The sequence below is a fragment of the Orbicella faveolata genome, unplaced genomic scaffold, assembly GCF_042242905.1.
Source record: "Orbicella faveolata isolate gen_17 unplaced genomic scaffold, um_ofav_v1 contig_35, whole genome shotgun sequence".
NCBI classification, from domain to species: Eukaryota; Metazoa; Cnidaria; class Anthozoa; order Scleractinia; family Merulinidae; genus Orbicella; species Orbicella faveolata.
The window spans coordinates 2,700,001-2,721,404 of NW_028301564.1; the positions used below are offsets into that span (position 1 = coordinate 2,700,001).

The 21,404-nt window shown below is 38.9% G+C and overlaps 3 protein-coding genes across 3 annotated transcripts in view; 2 read left to right on the forward strand and 1 right to left on the reverse strand.

Annotated features, from left to right (window-relative positions):
• LOC110048352 (kremen protein 1-like) overlaps positions 1 to 4,643 on the forward strand; it is a 5,530-nt gene extending 887 nt beyond the window's left edge. The window contains exons 4-6 of the mRNA XM_020754135.2: positions 699 to 1,013; positions 2,118 to 2,183; positions 3,023 to 4,643. Coding sequence (XP_020609794.1) covers positions 699 to 1,013; positions 2,118 to 2,179 — 377 coding nt within the window. The 3' untranslated portion in view covers positions 2,180 to 2,183; positions 3,023 to 4,643. The remainder of the gene's footprint in view (positions 1 to 698; positions 1,014 to 2,117; positions 2,184 to 3,022) is intronic.
• A 1,116-nt stretch (positions 4,644 to 5,759) lies between these two features.
• LOC110048471 (uncharacterized) lies at positions 5,760 to 12,502 on the forward strand. Its single transcript, XM_020754265.2, has 4 exons — positions 5,760 to 5,930; positions 7,343 to 7,729; positions 9,808 to 9,996; positions 11,318 to 12,502. Exons 1-4 carry the CDS (start codon positions 5,885 to 5,887, stop codon positions 11,950 to 11,952), a joined length of 1,257 nt encoding a protein of 418 aa, XP_020609924.1. The 5' UTR covers positions 5,760 to 5,884; the 3' UTR covers positions 11,953 to 12,502.
• Positions 12,503 to 12,606: 104 nt separating this feature from the next.
• LOC149102641 (uncharacterized) lies at positions 12,607 to 14,427 on the reverse strand. The gene has a single exon (XM_089273647.1). The coding sequence runs from the start codon at positions 14,327 to 14,329 to the stop codon at positions 13,457 to 13,459; it is 873 nt and encodes a 290-aa protein (XP_089129773.1). The 5' UTR covers positions 14,330 to 14,427; the 3' UTR covers positions 12,607 to 13,456.
• Positions 14,428 to 21,404: the final 6,977 nt, after the last annotated feature.

Below are 21,404 nucleotides of genomic sequence, written 5' to 3' on the forward strand. Positions count from 1 at the left end.
CAAATGTCCTGCTTCATAAATGTATTCGTGCTTAGAGGTAAATGTCGAAGTCTAGGAAATTTTCGAATCACCTTTAGCCTCTTTTTATAGGCGAATCTTGGTGCCCATCTTTTCGTATGATAATGAGATTTCAGTCACAAGCAAATCAAACTCAATTTCATATCAATGGTTTTGCACCATGCAGGCCTCCCTTTGATAGAGAGGCTTAAGGCAACTCGGAAATAGGTTATAAGATTTGGCTGTTTACTACTGAGACCTAAGGCCTCGTCCCAGGCGCATTTGTCTTTAAATTGGAAGGGATGCCCTGGGTGCCAGGGATGAAACTGGGCGATGCACCTCTTGTTGGGCTGCTAAGCAGAAGCATTCGTCTTGTTCTTGCGTAGTGTTCCAGGCTGCTCTCGCACCACACACTCCCTCCCCCCTCCCTTCCATGTGTAGGCATGTGTACTGGTGAGTTGTCTAGCAACCTGACAAAATTCTGGGGATAGGGGAGGGGAGTGATCTGCGGCAAGACTGTTTGCGAGAAAACTTCCAACGGCTTCGTCTAATCTCCTAATATGTGACCTGCTTGCCCTTTAATTCGGAGTGATCTGAAGCAAGATTGTTGGCGAGAATAATCTCAACGGCTTCGTCTAAGTTCCTAATGCGTGACCCGTTTTCTTCTCTAATCGTGTTCTCTTTTACTTTTTATTCTACAGACATGATCGGTTGTTACATTGACGACAAAATGTTGGACGACAACTTTCGCCTGGTGAATCCCCGAGCACTAGGATATCAAGTGGAGCATTTTGATACAAAACAAGACTGTATTGATCAGTGTGGGGACAAAGGTTTCCTTTATGCCGGTTTTCAAAATGGCGATCTTTGTTTCTGTGGCAACGACTACGACAAGTATGGTCGCGCTGATGATAGTGAATGTAATATTAAATGCAGAACCCCGGATGAACCGGTAGAGTTCACTGATAAAGAGTTTGAGTCTTGTGGTGGTCGATGGAGGAATGCTGTTTACGCTGGTAAGCATTTCATTTGTAAAACTGAAGGATATGTACTCGCCGTGAAAGGCGTGGTGGCACTATCGAGGATCCCTGTCCTGTTTTCTTGGCATCCTTGGACAAGACACTATACTCTTTATAGTGGCTATCTCCACCCAGGTGTATTTAACAACTATTCCACGAGCGCGCGTTGGATATCATGACAGATAGCCAACGAGGGGCGTAGCGTCGAGTTGGCTATAATCATCTGATGTCCAACAGGCGCGAGTGGAATACTTGTTTTATCAAAAACGCCTATAGAAAATATAGAAAACTAAACTAAACTAAAAACAAAAACACCCCCAAAAATACGCGTAAGCTTATCATATTTGTGGAGTATGGTATAATGGTCCACATACCATCATGGCTAAGCTGAATGAAAACTCTTGAAATGCATTATCCAATGATCCAGTTTTTAATAAAAATGGATACCGGTGAATTCTTGAGCAAGCTGACAGAAAACGGTGGGGGGGGGGGGGTTAACTTGCTATGGGGTACCATCCCATGGGAAGTCTAGTGGCAAAACTCCCAGCAGGGGCCGGCCTAGCTGTCGAGCCGACTAATAAGATCCGACACAGTTTACTTTCACTGTTGAAGCCAACGTAGGTCAACTGATTCGCATGTCACAAGAAAAGATTCAGACAGGCGAGGACATGGATGTTTGCAAGCAGGCCATAGTTTTGAAGGTAGTCAAGCCACCAATTCGGTCAGAGTTGTTGAGCTTCTTTTCTAAACGCGGGACAATTTGGCTGGCATCGTTAGAACTGAGCGTTGAACGTCACAGAACCAAAGCCAATGTAATCACTTTAGCCAATCAAAAAGGACAGAGAATATCCAGTAAACAAATCAAAACTTAAAGCTAATACAAGTAGCTGACGCAAAGCGCGGGAAAACGAGTGCCAGCGAGTCACGATTGGTTTCGATTTTACTTCTGATGGGATGAAAAAGTGGCGCAAGTTTTTTAAGCCAACCGTGTAGCGTAATAACGCAAACAACAATTACTTCTCGACATCGAGGAACGAGGTTAAGCGAGTGATAACTGACTTTTGTTATTTCGTAATTATTCTTGTTTTCGTGATTCCATAGTTACTGGCGTCAAATCCGCGGAACGTCTAGCTGCTTTGAAATGGTGGCAAGGGAAAAAATAGAATGGTAAGTAATTCTTACATGGAATGCTAGCCTGAGAAAATTGGCTCACAACCTGTCGCCATTGACCGTTCATGTCATAGTCTGTGAGGACATCTGGTCCAGTTTCATGCGTCTTCTAGTTGTGGCTGATTAAAGCGTAGACGAAGAAATCGAGGAGAAGTTGGCATAGTTATATCATTGGTCGTGCTGTTTTCCATCAAGTTCTGTGAAGAAACTCGTTTTCCTGTCTTAGCCCATATTTCTGTGCTAGTTGTAACAGTAATTCCCGCAGAAATGTAAATATGTGCTATTCTGCAAGATGTATGAAACATGGTGACAAAACTATGTACTTAATTTGGTAATCTACATGAACGAAGCTAGCATAAATCTAGTGATACGACCTGTTAAGATTGCTAATTATAAAATGCGTGAGATACTACGCGCGCGTTCATTCGTCGATAGTTGTGTTTAGATGAGAGAACGTAAACATGGTTGCGACGTTTTAGATTCGCGCGCATTTCTGCGAAATATTTTATAAAAGCAATAGAGCACTTTTTCCGTGTTTACATAGCCTTATTTAAACACTTGAGGGGTTAGGAGAATTCGAGACAAATATGCAAATCCTCGACTGCGTGTCGGGTTTGCAGAACTGTCTGGAATTCTCCGAACCTCCCTCCTGTTTAGATGAGGCTGTGCAATCACTGAAAAAGTGCTCTATCGCTAAAATATAAATGCGCACTGGATATCAGTGATTCTGGGGAAACAGAGAAAAACAATTACTGCTGTCTGCTATTCAATATTTTCTGAGCTAATACTCCGACAAATTGAAATCTAATGTAACATTTTTTGTCTACTTTTACCAGCATTTGGAGTCTCCCTGGAACCTAATGTGGACGACTTGACATATACCTACCGTTATGCCAACATGAATTTTCTTTTAAATATTCACTGTATAGATTTTTATTACACCAAAGGGAGTCTTGGTTCTCTATCATGCGACGACAATACTTTAATAACGAGACACTTTTGATAGAGATTCAAGCATAGCACCGAATACGGAGCTAGAGAAACTCAGCAACCCTTTCTATGAATAGAACAGATACTTCCCTTAAATCTCTCTTTTTAGAATCGTTTATGTTCCATAATAATCATTTCAGTCTCCGATACCCAGCGTCATTGAAAGCAAGGGAAAAAATAAAGTAGTTTTCTAGGCCCTAGTTAACGCAACATCTCATTGCGGTAACATGTTGCAGGTTTTTGAAAGCAATTCAAAAACTTGCAAAATTGTTGCCTGAATTTGCATTTGTGTTACAAAAGGCCTCGTGAAACATACCGTTGCCGACCGCTGCCGCAACAAAGTTGCGTCAAAAGTTGTCTCGTCTAACATGGATTAAAAATCGGCTTTAAAAATCGGCGTTAAAAATCGGCGTACGTTAAAAAATCGGCTCGTGTGACGTCATCTTTAGGCTAGGTGGACTGGGTTCCAGATCAGATGTATCTACTATTCGTCTAAGTTGTCTGGCAGTTAGTAAGTCAAGAGTACACGAGCAGTTTTTTTTTCTTTTTTTTTTTTTCTGGCAAGGATAAATTATAGCCGGTGCCACGGTATTGTCGTAACCTCATCCCCAGGGCATTCTCCTCGACGATTTGTCCTCCTCAAAGCTCCTCGTTGGAAGAGGGCTAGTTCGAAAATAGGGGTTGCGACTTTCCCGCGCGCTGAAGGAAAAACAGATTGGTTTGTGAAAGAAAACTCGCTGATGTCGCCGAGTCTTAAGTGAACAACGTTGTTAATTATATCTCAAAAAATTTTGCATGCCTGGCCTTGTACATATGCTTTTTTTTTTCTCACTGTACATTATGACTAAACGAGAGCAAAATATGATTTAATCATGAGATTAAAGCCCCGTGCACACTACGCCAGAGAAATTTGAAAACAGCGTTGTCACCCTGAAAACGAATCAAACGTTTTCCGTCCACACTACGCTAGAGAAATTTGAAAACGCAACAATCAGCGGTCATTTTGGATTTGTTTTCGAGGAAGACTCGGTCAAGGAGATCACGTGATTATCATGACGTCATCGTTTTCGAAAAGCTCCGTTTTCAAAATGTTTTCCGTCCACACGAAAACGCAAAGTCGCCGTTTTTAAATTCCTTCGGTGTGAAGAGTGTTTTCGAGAAGCTCTGTTTTCGTGACGGATTAGTGTAGACGGTAGGCCTGATCATAGAAATAAAGCTGCGTCTTCAAATTTCTCCGGCGTAGTGTGGAAGGGCCGGGGCCTTAAAGATACGTATAACAAAAAAAAAAAAACTTATTATGCTAGTTATTTTTTCCTGTATTTTCTTTGTTTTTTTTTTTATTATGTCATGCCTCGTGTAAGGACTAGTTAAATGATCGATTTGATTTGTTGTTAGAGTATTGGTGGAGTGTAAGAATGAAAATTGAAATGGAAAAAGGATTAAAAGTGCACTTCACGTTTCTGGAAACTGTGTAATGATTAGTCTGAGTCGCTGTTGCAGAATCACAGTTTGTTTTTTTCCTTTTGTTTTGTTTTGGTTTTGAGAGTGATGTCCATTCGTTTCACTTTATTTCTTTGTGTAGAGCTGAGAGAGCGCGGTCCTGGACGCCCGATATCACGCGCTTGTCTCGGCCCAATCTCTTCGTCAGTTCACACAACACCAGCTACTTGAGGATGGTCATGGTGAATTGTTTTAAAATCCTCATTTGTCGAATGACGGGTATCAAAGTTTCGTGTCTTGTTAATCTAATTAAACATGACCATCCGAGTTAACAGGGCAATGTCACGCTACTGGTTTTAAAAGAACATACTATCAAAATTCAAAGGGAGAATTTAACTCCTTTTGTAGTGACAGCCTTAAACCGGTATAAATTATACTGCTCGGTCTGTGAATAAGGAAGTCGAAAATGTAAAAAAATAAAGGCTAAAATAAAGTAAAAACAATTCGAAATAATTCAACCATCTGAATCGATCCGAATCGTGGGCGAGTTTTATATTCCGGAAGCATACCCAAGGATATAACAAGTGTCCTCTGTAATAACTCCAAAATGTCGTGATCGGTTTCAGCAAGACAAAAAAACACGTTTTCCACATTCCATTTTAGGAATTGATTTTCTGACTCCCTCTCGATCCTGCTGGTCCCTTTAAAAATTAAAGCTGAAGCCTTTCAGTTGTCATCTTATTGCATGCTTAGGTGTACCTCCTTCACAGCTGGGAGTGTCTTGAGTATAATCTTGAGCGATGAATGTAAACTAATATTTCTTGTATGAGAGAATTCAAAGGTTATTTAGGGTGTTTTCTGAAATTAGTGCATGAAAGGTCACAACGAAATAAACTTTGTTTATACGAACATTGTTAGTAACAGAACGTTCTCCCCTGTCAAAACATTGAGGGTGTGACATCTTAATATGACGAGAGGATTCTTGTCATTATCGAGGGTGTGTGCCAATGGCATGACCAAATGAGAACACTTCATTTCATTGTTATGTTTTCGCTTTCAAGGATCACTGCCCTTCTAACTAGATGCTGAGTCAAGCCTTATACGTGTAAAAATTTTGACCTTTCGACCAACGCCTACGAAGGAACCGGAAATTGAATCGTCTCGAAAGTGTAGGCACAATTATTCTTGTCCACACGCATGAAATAAATTAGATCCACAACAAATTGAAACTGAAAGGATTCAGACCTCAAAGAGAATTATCGTTAACAATGTTTCTGCTTGGAATTGGTCTCGTTCTTCCATTCGTGATGCAAGGTAAGAACTATTTTTCGACTTTGTTGTCACGCACTCATCTAAACACTGGCATTGAAAAGAATCACTAGCTAAGATTCTTTTGTTATTTGTAACATCTAGTCTTGTAGAGTCGAGACACTTTTATCAGTAGGACAAGTGTTTAGTGTGTACTGTAATTGTTAATTCAAGAGCGGTTTATCCTAATGAGGTAAAGGAAAGGCAAGAAATGAAATTTTTGAAATAGAAGCGGTCGATATTTCCGGCGTTTCCAAGGTACCAAAGCTTTTTTAAAAGTGAATACATTTAAACGGGTTTGTCCGTGTTATTCAGCATAATAAAGTATTAAAGACTCTCCTGTTTGTTCCAGTAACCGCTGTTAATAAGAGTAAGACTTATCATAAAGCAACAAAAATTTAGGCATTTAGATGGTCTGAAAATTTATTTGCCTCACCGGCATAAGGTAAATGCGGTTTTGTAAAACAAATAAAAGGAAAGGCATTTCACCAAGTTTTGGACGTATTCTTCCCCTACCAAGGTATGATTAATGGTCAACAAAAAGGAATAAAGAAATACGGTATGCTATCACGATATTAGCTACTCGGGCGCATAAAAATTACCATGATAAGGTCTCCAGAGCGCCTTTAATTTATTCTGATTACCTACTGTATGTTGAATTCTTCTCGCGTTTTGATTGGTTCTTGATTATGATCCATTGGAGGACAGATCCATAGATGACGTCACTGGCAATATGTGTTTTTTGTTGTTGTTTCTTTATTATATAGAGCATAGTTAGGAAATAGTTAAGAAGCCCGGTAAACATCAAAGAAGTAAACAAACAGAATATGATTTATGTTGGAAGGTCCTTGACCCTGCACATCTTTTGTTTTATGCTCATGGACTATGCATGAATTACATAATCGCAGTGCATCTAATGGTTAGTCGTACGAGCACACATAACAACCTTTTGTATATTTTAATAATGATAACAATAACAATGATAATAATAATAATAATAATAGACAAAATTTTATTGAGCTCATTAAAATTCTTCACTATATGACAATTATTTGCAGCACTAAACTATTTACAATAATAATTGTAATAAAGTCGTTAAAAAAGGAAGGAAAATGTAGTTTACAGAAATGAATAAAATTGAGAAGAGCTGAAAATTGGAATGACTTGTTGAAAATGTCACAGAAACGCAGCAAATGTATTTGCGGTTTGTGTCAACGATTGTACGCGAGAAGTAATAAAAAAAAAACAAAAGGAAATTACTCTCAAACTTTACAGTACACATTCTACTATTTATGAAATCTTACTCGTCCTCGCATTAATACTACTACTAGTAAGTAATGATAATGATAATGATAATAATAATGATATTAATAATGATAATAATAATAATGATAATGATAATAATAATGTGTTTTCAGGGGCGCCCATGGACTGTTCATGTTATTCGTTTCACGAGGATGGCCTCACATGGACCGCAGCAAGACAGTCCTGTCAGTACCACGGAGGAGACCTCGTATCCCTGGAAACCGAACATGAATGGGAAGTCATCAAAGATTATATCCAAAACTTGACAAACCTGTTTAATAATGACTGGCACATCGGCCTGCACTTCAACGCCACTGTGGCAAGAAACTGGACCTGGGTGAGCGGAAAGCCGCTGAGCATTGAACGCTGGCAACCGTGGCAGCCTCGAGATGGTGCTCCTTACGTGGTTATGGCCAAGAACTATCCCCCTGGTACTAAGGGACTTTTTAATGATGTGCGGGAAGATATTTTCGCCGGGTTTGTTTGCGAGAAACCAGCTGGTAGGTAGCACATTGTATGAAAGTGCGTGCTCAGTTCTTAAAGCTGTACTTGTATTTAGTAGAATTCTACTAGTATACTAATGCAAATGCTACAATCTGATTGACTGAGCCATTGCACACTGTCAGTCATTATTGCGTGGTGGCTTAATGTGGTCAACAAAATGGCAACATTTTCTCGATTCTTCGACAGGGAGATTATAGCTTCTCGAATTTAAAATCTCGAAATTGTTGAAAGAATTAAAACTGATAAGTGCACGTACACAACCACAATCTTTCAATTGAAACAACCGATTTTTCTAAAGCGTAAAGTTTAAAACTAAGACTAAAAAGAATTGGAAACTGTAATTTGTAATTTGAAGCAAATTAGAGTGAGAATTCTACTAAAACAATTAGATTATTCCCTCTCGATTACTATGAGGCGATAATTGATTCGACCTTTGGCGTCATCAACTAACACCTCATAGAAATCAGGGGTGGTCAAAGGAAAAGGTGAGACTTTGCGAGAAGACGAGACTAGCGTTTTGCTTTGCGAGCCCGACACATTTTGACTTTTTAAATTGCGAGACCGAGACTTCAAAGTCTTTAAAATGCGAACGCGACAGGTTTAGACTCTATTTATTGCCCAAACAAACAAATCGGGGCTTCGAGACTTTCAAAAAGCCTTGCAAAAAGCGAGACTCTGAGATAGCTTTGTGAAAAGATCGCTTGAGTGTGCTAGACGTACATAACCACTATAGAAACGAGACTTTTCTCTTTTTTTTTTCTGTATTTTATTGTTTTTATTGAAACGAGACTTTTCGCCAGCCTTAAAATCTCGAGCTCTTAATCTAATTGTAAATTCAGAAACTCAGAACTTGCTCGAAGTTTTGACGCGATGATTTCTAATCGAGTGATTTTCCTCTTCTCCATGTTTTCATCGAGTGAAAAATTGGCAGAACTCGAAAAAGTTGTGGAAACACTCGCCTGTGGCTTGTGTTCAGACAGAATTTCTAGTTCTCCCGAGCTTCCCCTCGTGTTTCTATAACTCCGGCTGGAAATACTAAAATAAATGCCGTTCTGTTTTTTTTTCCAAACCTTCAAGCTTTTAGCATTCCTCAAGGGGTTTTCTTCCGCCTGCGTAGTTGTTTGTTTGTTTGTTGTTGTAGTTCCAGATTTGTTCTTATTTTTGTTACGGTTGGGGGTGTTATTTCCACGTCATCCTTTTTTTTTTTTTGCCCGGGCTTAAGGCTGGAAAAATGTCCCAGTAGAGGAAATACCAGGATGGTCCCTATTAAAAATATAATTCAGACATTGCTTGTTAAAATTTCAAGGTTTGAACAAGGTCTATGGTTAAAACGGTCTTATATATTAGAGAGATTAAGCATGACGTTACATCAAACGGCAAACGGCAAAAATGAAACTTTTGCCGTCTCTCTTCAACTGTCTGTACAGTAGAGTGAAAATTTTTGTATTTGCGGTGAATAGTAGGAGACATTCTTCTATTTTTGTGTGAATTAGTTAAGGATTAGAAGAAAAGAACACGAATTCAGAGGTATTCTTTGCCGTTTGCCGTCTGCTGTAAACGTCATGCTTAAACTCTCTATTGATAATGGCTTATTCCCGCCACCTAACAACGCATGCTGTCTTGTAGACAATCCAACCCATATTATCGATAACCGTCAGTGAACAAAAAAGGTTGTTCCGGCTCAATTTTATTTCAGTGCTTTCCACAAAGAGAAGCCGGACTATAAAAATTTTAATAACAATCTATATTTCTTGGCTTGTTACTAAATCAGCTTGTGTTACAGTGCGGCGCCCTCGTTCAGTAGTACGTTGCATGGAGATTGCTTGGTGCGATATGTGATAAATTGGTGATGTAAACCTCATAGTCAAGGCCATTTTGTTCCATATCTAATTAAGCGCGGCTGTTTAAAAAATACATCTTAAAAATGTGGAAAATAAACACCGAAAGCGGAAAAGACACTCGGAAAAAAGCGAGACAGGCGTAGCAGTGGTAGATCTTAATACCGAACCGAACCCTATGGTATTTTATGCGGCGGCACCTATAAATTGGAATAATTCTTCAACTTTTTCCACAGATTGTTCGAAGAGTAGTTTACTCTGCAAGGATCCAGGAAAGATAACGGAAGCTAAACCAACTACAGCATCAAACACGCGGAGCAGTTCGACATCACTGCTGCTAAGAAGAAACCCGGCCATACGAACTGAGAGAACAACATCAACGCGAACAGCCAAAACCGGTGATACGGTGATCATGGTAGAGAAAGGTGAGTGGCCTGTGCAACACTGCTCTGTAGTAACTTTATTAAATTGTAAATTGCTCCACGACGAAAAGGAGACCGATTGGAGAATTGGCATTTAAAATGTTCCCTGAGCGGTCTGAATTTTGCAAGATGGACCGCTCAAAAATATTTCTGCAAGTTACTTTTCAAAACATTGCACAAAAGAAAACAGTTTCTTCTTAAGTAGAAATATATTTTCCTTTAAGAAATTTCAATTTAATTTTCACGAAAGCTGCCTGAAAAATGCAAATATATGTTTAACTTTGCTTTAACTCGTGGTCATTTGAAAACTCGCGATGAATATAGTCAGTAACGAGTGTTATATTTGTTGCTCTAGTTTAAGCAAGAGGGTTTCGCGGGAATTTGTTGGCCTTGGAGTGAGTCACGCACAAGTACTGGGAAAAATTCAAATAACCTATTCAATTTTAAAGGGAATTTTGTTGGATTTCGAATGTTTCGCTGAATTTCGCAATATTTTTTGTATGTGTAAAAAGTCATGAGCCCTGAACTAGTGTCTCAAAGTGACTTAAGTGAAAAAAAAACAAACAAACAAACAAACAAGCTGAAGGCACTGGTGTAACACAAACAACATAATCTTGGAATGATCAGGTCGAAAAAGGCATCAGCTATGTCTTTCTTGGTCATGATCGGGGCAAATTTTGATAGCCGGAGCCAGTCCCTCAGAAAAACACTTTCTTTTCCAATAATGAGTTACTCCTTTCCTGGAACGTGTCAGAAAAAAAAAAAAACTAACATCTTTGAAGGCAAAAAGAATTCTTTGTAAGAGAATCTCCGATAGTAGTGGCATTCCGGAAGATTCGACAAGTTAAACAGCTTAACGTTTCCTTTGCCAAGTTATTCTTAGACGTTTGACGTCAAAAAGTTTCATCCTTTTGACCCCTGACGGTTCAGCCCATGGAGATCAATGTTACACAAAGTAACATTTCTTGCGTCTAGTCACGTAATTTGTTGTGACACTCACCTGTCACGTAATTCGCTGTGACACAATCCCCTCACCTGTTGTAACACACCCTCAAATACGGGCTTCTGCTTTCGTAATTGTCGCGAAAAGTATGACTCAATTCTCCGTTTTTTCTACAACTCCGGCAAGTCTTTACAAATACTGTGACGTTCCGTAGAGCTATTGCCTCACAGCGGAGAAACAGTTGTCACACTTGTTGCTAAAGAAATCGCCTATTTTAAAACTGCGTTTATTCTCAGCTTTTGATAGTTTAAAATTCTGACAACTAAAACACCAATAATGTTTAAAAATACTTATAATGTTTCGTCATTTGTTAAATTCCAGTTCAACTTCCTTCCGGATTCATCCACTGGACCGTCACGGTAATTCCGCTGGCTTGCGTGATCGTGGTCCTTATTTGCGTCATCGGCTTCCTCCTTTGGCGCCTGAAACAGAGAACTCGCAAACAAAATGGCGAAATAACTGTTAATTCCATCCACTATGACGTGCAGACGAGATCTTTACTACACCAAGAAGGAAGGGTAGATAATCTCCGAGGTGCCGACCAGATGGGGGTTCATTTTCAAGAGCCAAATAACCGCGAAGATCCGAAATATCATGCATTAACACAAACAACAAGCAATGAGAACAACCGCGTTGAATACGCGGCGTTGTACAAAAAGCCTGGAGAATTGCCCATCTCTAGACGTTTAGCCATAAGAAGAAAAAACAGCAGCGAGCTTACAAGCAAGTATCCGTTGAATAAGAGCGGAAATGACGACGAAACTGAAGGAGCGTACAGGGTATCCCATATGGACACACCCAATCAGGGAGGCGAAAGAGAACATTCCTCGCATGAATATCATGCGTTAGCCAGCGATTACGACGAGCCTCTTAGTATCATTAAAAGCGATCACGAGAACACAGAGAAGCCGGACTGTTCTGAGGACGAACTATCTTACCTTGAGATAATTCCGTGAAAAATTTATCGGACTGTTCATACATCGATCATGTAGTGTGCCCGCTAGCCTCTGGAAACATCACTGAGTGATTTATTTCCTATGGAAATTATCTGGTAATTCAAACTCCTACATGAAGCAGCTGCAACTCTATATGACGCAGAAATTAATAAAACAGAGAATGCATCCACGGGCTGCGGCTATAGAGCAATATTCAATTGATTGTCGTAAAAGCAGAACCAATGTAATCACTCTAGCCAATCACAAAGAACACTAACAACTCAATGAACCAATCAAAACTTGATGTAATTACATGCAGCTGACGCGAGGCGCGGGAAAATGTGTGCGAGTGAGTCACAATAAATTGGTTTTGATGTTACTTCTGATTGGATGAAAAAGTGGCGCGAGTTTTTTAAGCCAATCATGTATCGTACCTATGCAAAACCAATTACGTTTCGACACTTAAGTAAAAACCGCTCTAGTTCTGCAACTTGTTTCTTGTATTTTATTTCATAGACTGTAAGAATTAGTGAAATAATAAATTTGCTCAATTTTTCTTCTCCTGGGATAAGAGGGGTTGTTTGGTGTTTAACGGGATCACTGAGCTTGGGTCAAAACAAATTTAACTCATAGCCGAGAAATCGACAAACATGTAATTGATGACTGACATTCCAGTACCCCTATCAACAGCATTTATTTTAGGTATATATAAAATACAATATCTTTATTAAGGACCCTTGATAAAGCTATTTCATCGTTAATTTACAACAATAATACTAAAAAATGTCTTTTTTAAGCAAATTACAAACTTTACAATAGCTAACATAGTAATATCAACGCTTTACTTCCTTATAGTTAATCTCGTCCTTCATGTTAAGACAGTTAACTTCTAGCTATTCCTTAATGGACTGGTCCTACAACTTCTCGCTACATTACAAAACCATTATATGTTTGGTGGCCCGAAAAAAGAACGATCTTTGGTCTGTAGATGTGCGGAAGAAAAAAGGCTAAACGTTTTTGCAGTGTCTCTTTCTATAGCTATGTACATCGGATTTTATCGGATTTTTTCTCCCAGGCACCTGGTCGCAAACCATGCATTCCAAACATTTCTAAATCATCATATCTATATATATATTCCTTCCTGATTATTGTGGGATGGAGAGGTTGCTATGTATAAGGGACAATTTTAGTAAACGTTTTGAGTATCAGGAGGTATCAGGAGTATCAATGGTTCGTATAGTGTGATCGTCCGGGTGAGGGTAGTTCTGAACTGAAAGAACTGTTGTTGGTGATTGACGTTTAAACAACCTGATTGGAAGTCATCTTCAGAGTCAAGAGTCAAGTGAATAGTGTTAGTCAGTCAATGTTGTTATAAGTCTGGTCCGATAATGTTTGCGATTGACTGCTTAAAAATACCATAATATAATTATTATACACAATATTTTCAATCTTCCATTGGCTGCTGAGAGGCTAGTGTCTATAATTACCTACAGACTTATATTGGAATTTGCATACAGATGCAAAGTTAAGGTTCGCCTTCATTTCGATCATTTAACTTCAAAAGTTGACAGTGACTCAACACGTTCCTATTATCTAAGAACAGTTTATGCCAGACGAAAATCGCCATTCTGTAGAAGAAGATCACTTGGGGAAATTCGCGAAGTTTGCGAAAAAGTGTCACAAAATCGGCTGACGTGCCCACTTCATCCAAGCCTGTCACTTTAAAAGCAAACTGAATAGTGCCAACTACAAAAATAGTAAATATTTGAACGAATAGTGTCACTAATGTCAGTTTGCAAAGCAAAAATGCAAAATATCCACTTGAATATTTAACTCGATGCACAGGGGTGAAGTTTAGTATGCATGCCATTCCAAGGAGTGCAATTCCGTAGAAGCAAAACGCAATGATAAGGCATATCTCCATGGAAGAAACGCTGTTGAAGTACATAATAATCCCATATCCAATGATCTGCAACGTGAGCAACATCGACAGGGTCCAAAACGCCGGCAGATGGACGGATTTAATAAATATAACCGAGTATCCTAGAAATCCAGGAACTTTTCTCAGGACGAACACCAGAATTACAACGTTGACGTCTTGGGAAATAAGCCATGTCAGCTCCAATTCTTCGGAGTGAGCAATCCCTGTAAAGTTTTTACATCTAAAGGATGCATGTCGCTCCTTTAAGCAGCAGTAGTAAGCGCGCATGAAGTACAGCACCGTCCCCACCAGCTGCCACAGAAGAAAAATGACGTACAGAAAGTAGGCGAGGTTGCTAAGATACGACTTAAATTTGTGACCGCGCCTTTGCGTCACTCTTTGTGCAGAGATTAGAGGTATGGGTTCCATCCGGGAAATGGCAGCCTCAGAATTATATAGAGACCCTTCGAACACCATTACTGAGAATTCCTTGTTGGATTCCTGTGGCGAGACAAAGTTTCCTTGAGTGAAACTAGCGATTATAAAACTAGGATCTATTGATGGAGCAGATACTGAAACTGGTAATACTAGCGTTTAGAACAAACAGCGACAAAAACGGGTTGGAAGCGCTGATATAAATGAATTAAAATGCAACTCAACATGACCATTTACCCATGGTTACTAGCAGAATAAGTGCTTAGGGTTAAGGGCGCTTATATTCAAAGGAGCTCAGCCACGGTTTGCACATATTGAAACGTTTAGCCTCAAATTTTCAAATTCGTCGTTTGTAATCCTTGTTAATCTTCTCCATCCTTAGCCATCCTTGTTCCATTATGGTTTATCATTATCTCTTTGGTGTTTTTCTATCTTATTAAACTGTTATTTTCAGGTTTCCTACCATTTAAAGGTAATTTTGTATGTGGCCAAAATAACTCAAAATACCGTGACTGAGTTCCTTGTGTGTTATTACTGTACTCTTTACATGTAATGTAGTTTTAAGCCCTCTAAATGAGCCCTTTGAGCTCTTGGGGCAAACATGTATTAAAACATCTTTAAATGAAGAAAAGAAAAAGAAAACGTTGCCAACAGATTGCGTGTCACTTCAGGTGATTTCCATGTAATATAATTATCGTGTCTAACTTTGTTCCTCTATACCTTTCATCCAATTATCCTCAGTGGTCTTAAAGCTGTGTACCCTGTGTGTATGTCATGGCCCCATGTTACCCTTGTAATAATATGCCTGAAAAAATTACTCGATTCTGATTGGCTGAGAGCAGTGCTTTCAAGTGTAACACCAGTGCAAAACGTGTAACACCAGTGCAAATTACACATCGTAATTCTCGATTATGATTGACTGAAATACAATAGGAAATTTTCTAAGCCAATGATATCACGTAAAATGATGAGAATTTTGTGGGGAAACTTTAAAAAAGGTTTTCTCGAGTGAGAAAAAATGGCTTCAAGAAAGGTCTTCTGGCACTTCCTCCACGCGAAATGTTTCTTGTTTATATTATTAATAAGTAAAGCGGCTCATGCAATTTCAGCTTTTTGAAAAACTCACAAGTGCAAAATAATTCCAAATTGAACGAGAAAAACCGTATGATGACCTATACGTATACAAGTTGGTATTTTCATTGCTTCCTGTTAGTGAATTTTAATCTCTTTTTTTTTTTTTTTTAAGAATCCGATTTTAACATGTTTTGTAGTTTTAGCAACCATTGTAAATTTACGACTTTAGGGATTATATTTAATTTTTATCTAAAAGGTACTTGATAATTTTATGGAAAGTCGCGCTGTATAATATTTTGTTATTATTATTATTATTAATACTATTATTACTATTATTGGCGCGTCTGTGGAATCATGTAACCGACGAATTCTTTTGATAGCGATCTTCAAAACAACCTCGTTCTCAGGGCAACGTCTCTCTCCGTCCCCACAAAGACCATGCGAACCAAAATTTGTTTACTGAGATTGTAAAAACGAAAATGGCAAAGTTCAACGTGTTTAAAGAAGAGCGTAGACAGTCAGAGTGACTGGTGACAATTTGAAGACTTAAGACTTCGGCAAAGTTTTTCTCTATATGGACTCCCCTTTTCCAGCAAGCAAATAATAACATGTATATGTTTTTATAAAATGTGATTGACGAAAATTAAAGTGGAGCTGCGTGATTGAAGATTTTTTCGTAAGTTCTGTTTCAGTCATTCGAATCGAAACCTGGGTTGATGAGTTCGTTCTTTAGTTTATAAATGGTCACAATTTGAGAACGAAATGGTTCGAAACTGCTTCGAGCTTAAGGGAATTATTCTCACCAAGTGGTAATAAACGCTTCAATCGTTTTAGCTGTGATATACACTCTCCTTTCCTTGAAATACGCTGCCACGGTCTCCACTTCCATTTCCGTTATTTTTCCACGTTTATTTGTTTTTTTTTCGCGAAGAAATGACAGTATTTGCAGCAGCCACGACGCCAAAACCGCGCGCCACAAATATTCTTTGCAAATTTCTGTGCTGTTTAAGGGAATGATGCACTTCATGGTTTATCTTTTTGTTAAACGATGCCTTGAATTTTCATGGAAATGGTAAAAATAATAATACAAGTGGATAACTTACATATTATCATGAACAAACTCACCTGTGAACTCTGCTGAAAGTAATGCTGCTTAACTAACTTCCTCTCTGCTGTAGAAGCTTGTTTTATAGATTAGTTTCGCTGGAAACCGAAATTTGTCAGATATTTCCCTCTTTTCTGCTATTGGCGCGCAGTATCGGCCTGTCTATATTTACAGAACAAATTGCGGTCTACGATTGGTTTTTAAACCCGATCGTCTATTTCCTAACGTTGGAGAAATTTGAAAACGGCGTTTTCACTCTGAAAACGCATCATATGTTTTCCGTCCACAACACGCCGGAGAAATTTTGAAAACGGCTTTTTCACTCTGAAAAGGCATCAAATGTTTTCCATCCACACTACGCCGGAGGAATTTAAAAACGCAACAATCACCGGCCATTTTGGATTTGTGTTTGAGGAAAACTCGAGCGGGGAAATCACATGATTATCGTGAAACCATCGTTTTCGAAAAGCTCTGTTTTCAGCATGTTTTCTGTTAACGCTAAAACAAAAAGTCGGCGTTTTTAAATTCCTCAGGTTTGAAGAGCGTTTTCGAAAAACTCCGTTTTCGTGACGGGTTAGTGCGGACGGTAAGCTTAAATTTAGAAATATAGCCTGCGAACGGACTCCCGGCGAGGGCGAAAAAAAGAGTCGTCGCGCGAAGCAAGCCGACCAGCGCGAAAAAAAGGATTTTCCGCCCTCACTTGGAGCCTGTTCGCAGGCTATAGAAATAAAGCAACGCTTATTATTCTAAATAATAAGTTTGTAAACAGCGAACTCAATCGTGAGTGGCCATTCAAACGGACGCCATTGTATACAGACCGAATCTCCAAGTTCCCTAAAGGGGCCACCAAACCTCCAACATCCGAAGATAAGTGCTTAAGGTACACTTTTCACACTCTTTGGCTGAATTTTGGTATTTTCGGGGAAACTTTTTGGAATATTTCGTGCATTTGTGTGGTTAAACTGGCGAAGCTATACTCTCAACAAGGTTTTTTGTGGTCGAGAAAGTAAAATTGGCGATCTCCTGGTTGTCAATTTTTTTAGGTTGGCAGGTGTTACGCTGCTCAAGGTGAAACGTAAGTTTGTGATCGACCATTCATATAAACATATATAAAATCTGTGCTGTATTTTTTCGATAGTCGACCCTATGCGTCGTTGATACCTGGAATCTATTGCCTAAGGAAACTCGAAGTATTACTAATGTTGACACCTTTAAAGGGAAAGTTAACAATTTATTGATGGGTGGGCGCAATAGATTTTTCCTCAATAGATGTAAATAGTATAGTGCAGTTCGTTTTAGCCTAGGCCCATTTTCATATTATTTTAGTTTTTAGCATCAAATGGTAATCTGTTTTTATATGAGGTCATTTGACGGACTTTGTTAGGGACTTTTTTTATTTTGTATCTTTGTTTTTCACTTCATTTCTATTGTTACTACAGCCATTGAATTGCACTAAACAAATAAATAAATAAACAAATACATAAATGTGGTTTTGTGTCTTTGTCATACCGGTTAATCCTGTTTGAGCCATAACACATAAAGTTCCTGATTAAGAAATAAAATTTGGATTGTCTCTTTCAGCCATAATCAATTTTCAACATCGACTAAATTAAATCGAGAGGCTTTTCAGTTGACTGTTAACTGATTTTGGTTCATTGGACCATCAGTTGACTTGTTGAAACGTATTGAGGCCCACAAATGGTTTACGGGGTTAGTTTAGTCATCGCTTTCTTTAATATTTTTTCGGTTTCCTAGTTGACGGACGAACCCATTATGACCTTGACATTCTGACGGTAAACATCCTATTTCTGTTTTTAGGCTCGATTTCCGCCGGTCTCTCGAGCGCAGTCTACTCGCACAGGCTTTTTTCCTGATCAGCGGCTTGTAATCGATCATGGTCTCTTGAATCGACCCCATTCCGCTTTAAGTGGTATCATTTCGGAGTCAAATAAAGCTCGAGCCACGCAGAAATAGGACAACAAATCTTTGCAATAGCCGCTCTTAAGACCCCTTTAAAAAACATGTAACGTTTGTTGAAGACCTAAATGTAATAACTGACCTTAAATGTAATAAACTCCTAAATGTAATAACATTTGGCCTTAAATGTAATAAACTCCAAAGTGTGACAACATTTGGACTTAAATGAAACAACGTTACACAAACGTCATCATTGACGTAACCACCTCGTTGTTTAGTAAAATAATCACGTGACACTACACACAATCCCTGTAAGCGGGAATCCTTATTCCAGCCTTTAAATTCCTTCTCATACAAACAAATTTCGATAGGTTGGTAATAGCATGACGTTTTTGTTTCTAAATCTACTTGTTAACCAATATAGTTCCGCAGAAAATATTTTCAAGACGCCAGCGATTTATCAGTCCGTTCTTGAATCACAACCTGATCAGTCCAAACAACAATTCCAGACAAAACTATCACAGTGGTACCGGATGCCGTGATGACAACGTCACCAGGACGCGACGCAAGGTGCATTTGAAATAGCTGTTGTCGTTTCATGGTTTAAATGCCTTTTATATCTCGATTTGGCTCTCTTGTGAGACCACACACAGCGAGTCTGGATAGTTCGATCCTTCAATCTGTCTCCTTTTTTTATATACGTAACTGTGTCTGGAAAAAAAGGTCTCAGAGTCCGATATTTTGGTCGTTTACAATTTTCCCAGTAGGATGATGTGAATCTGCTTTTTCTTTAAAAGTATCAATTGTATTATGCCCCATGGGGTAATATTTCGCAAATGACGAAGCATTTCCAAACTGTAGGTTTGAAAAACTGTTTAACAAAGAATTCCTGCTTTAATGATTGCGTTTGATTAACATAATTGGACACTGCATCCAATGAGTTTGCTTCCTGGAGCAACTATACAAATCATATGTCACAAGATGGGGCCTATGGGGATCAGCTAACACTGTATGCGGCCGCGAACTTATATAACATTGACGTTCAAATAGTATCTTCCCTGGGAGCTGGTGGGCAACATGTGTTCAGCCCGTCAGCAAGTCTTGCAACGGCCACTGTGTACCTTGGACATTTTGCAGAAAATCAAGGGGAACATTTTGTGGCCTTGGAACCAGTTATGAGCGACCACGACAATGGTGAGGAGGTACTAGAAGACATCACGGAGGAATATGCGAGTAGAACTGAAGGAAACATTGACATGGGTGATACGGTTAATGATGATGACTGTGATGAAGAAATTGAACAACAAGAGGGTGCGGATGACTTGGGAGATGTTGTGGTTGAAGTTGAGGAAAGTGATCAGCCAAACGAGACAGCCTTGCAGATAATTGAGGGTGGAGAGGAACAAATAGCGCTTCAGTTTGTTCCTGATGAGGATGTTGGCTCATTGGCGTCTGCATCCAATAGAGATTGTTGCATCGAAAACCTGCCCAATGAACTTTTAGAAAAAATCTTCCAAATGGTATTGATATCATCGGCCGCTCTATTTGCCGGTAACGCGTGCCATTCATACCAATCGTTATGTGGAGTCAGTACACGGTTTAGGGCGGTGACGCAAAGGCTAACTCGAATGTTGCCGAGGGTTTATATCTCCGGCGGAGTGCAATCTTTTGTTATAAGTGTCCGTAGCCTTATCAAGAAATATGGTACCTCAAGCGGTCTGATCATGGAATTAAAAAGCATCATTTCCGATCCAAAATGGGCCAATGCCTGGTTGGAGATTAGGAAAGACGGATACGATTGGTGTGTCATCAAAAGAATTTTTTGGAAAAAAAAGTAACTCATGGTGACCTTTCGATGAAGCAAAAAAAACGGCTAAAAAAACAAGCTTCAATGAAAAGAAGTCAACAGAACTGTTAATGTTTAAACACTGATGTTGTATCGTTACAAACTTTTTACTTTTTTTGTTAGTGTTAGTTGTGTCTAGAGAAAAGTAACAAATACTGACTTTTTGACAAAGCTGAAGAGGAAAAGAGACAAAAGAGTAACCATTCACTGCAAAGAAATGGACAGAACTGTTAATGTTTAAATGTTGATGTTGTTTCAATACATAATTTGTTTAAAAAATTACCTCCGTTGATGCATGTTAGCTGTTATAAATTTTATATCCTTGATAGCCTTGAATTCAAAATTAATAAACTAAAATTAATAAAGTCATATATAATTACAATAAGAACTTTGTCCAGTTGAGACCCAGGATATCTCATCATTCGAAAATGAAACCATAAAATATCACTCCAATGCTTGATAGATTTAGCCAAGCCTAAAAGCAGTGCTTCCCGTTTTATTTTTAATTTAAATCTGAACTTAGAGACCATAGACAGATTAAAAATAGGACTTGAGCCCGCGATCCAGTGGAGAACAATTACCTAATCAGCGGTCAAAATAAAAGAATACGTAAGCCCGTGAAATAGTCATGTGATACTGGTCAGCGAATACCTTTTTGACAACTGTCAATTGGCCATAACATGGATGCCCAATATCAAATAGGATATAAGCAGACGATAATCTTAACGTTGACATATTTCTGGAGTATGGCCGCCAAGTTCCGCTCTGTAGCCCTTAGATTCGGGCCGCTGCAGAGCTCCGCTATAACTGAGTGCAATGACGTCATCAGTCAGGTGACAAACCCGAAAACACATGTTACTCGTTGCGATAAAAGAACCCTTTTAATGAGATGACAGATGGTGCAACAGATCACGTGGTTTATGCAATAACAGTGAGTTGATTAATGACGCCTTTGATGACGTCAATGATGACGTGATTATAAACCATCTCATTTAAGTCCAAATGTTGTCACACTTAGGTGTTATTACATTTAAGGCTAAATGTTATTACATTTAGGAGTTTATTACATTTAAGGCCAAATGTTATTACATTTAGGAGTTTATTACATTTAAGGTCAGTTATTACATTTAGGTCTTCAACAACGTTCTTGTTTATATTTTTCATTTACAGCTTAA

Bases quoted from the DNA above. Each gene is read 5' to 3' on its own strand.
- LOC149102641 (XM_089273647.1), bottom strand. From the start codon at position 14,329: ATGGTGTTCGAAGGGTCTCTATATAATTCTGAGGCTGCCATTTCCCGG.
- LOC110048471 (XM_020754265.2), top strand. From the start codon at position 5,885: ATGTTTCTGCTTGGAATTGGTCTCGTTCTTCCATTCGTGATGCAAG. The intron at 5,931-7,342 runs GTAAGAACTATT...ATGTGTTTTCAG, and splicing joins TCTTCCATTCGTGATGCAAG to GGGCGCCCATGGACTGTTCA. The intron at 9,997-11,317 runs GTGAGTGGCCTG...GTTAAATTCCAG, and splicing joins GGTGATCATGGTAGAGAAAG to TTCAACTTCCTTCCGGATTC.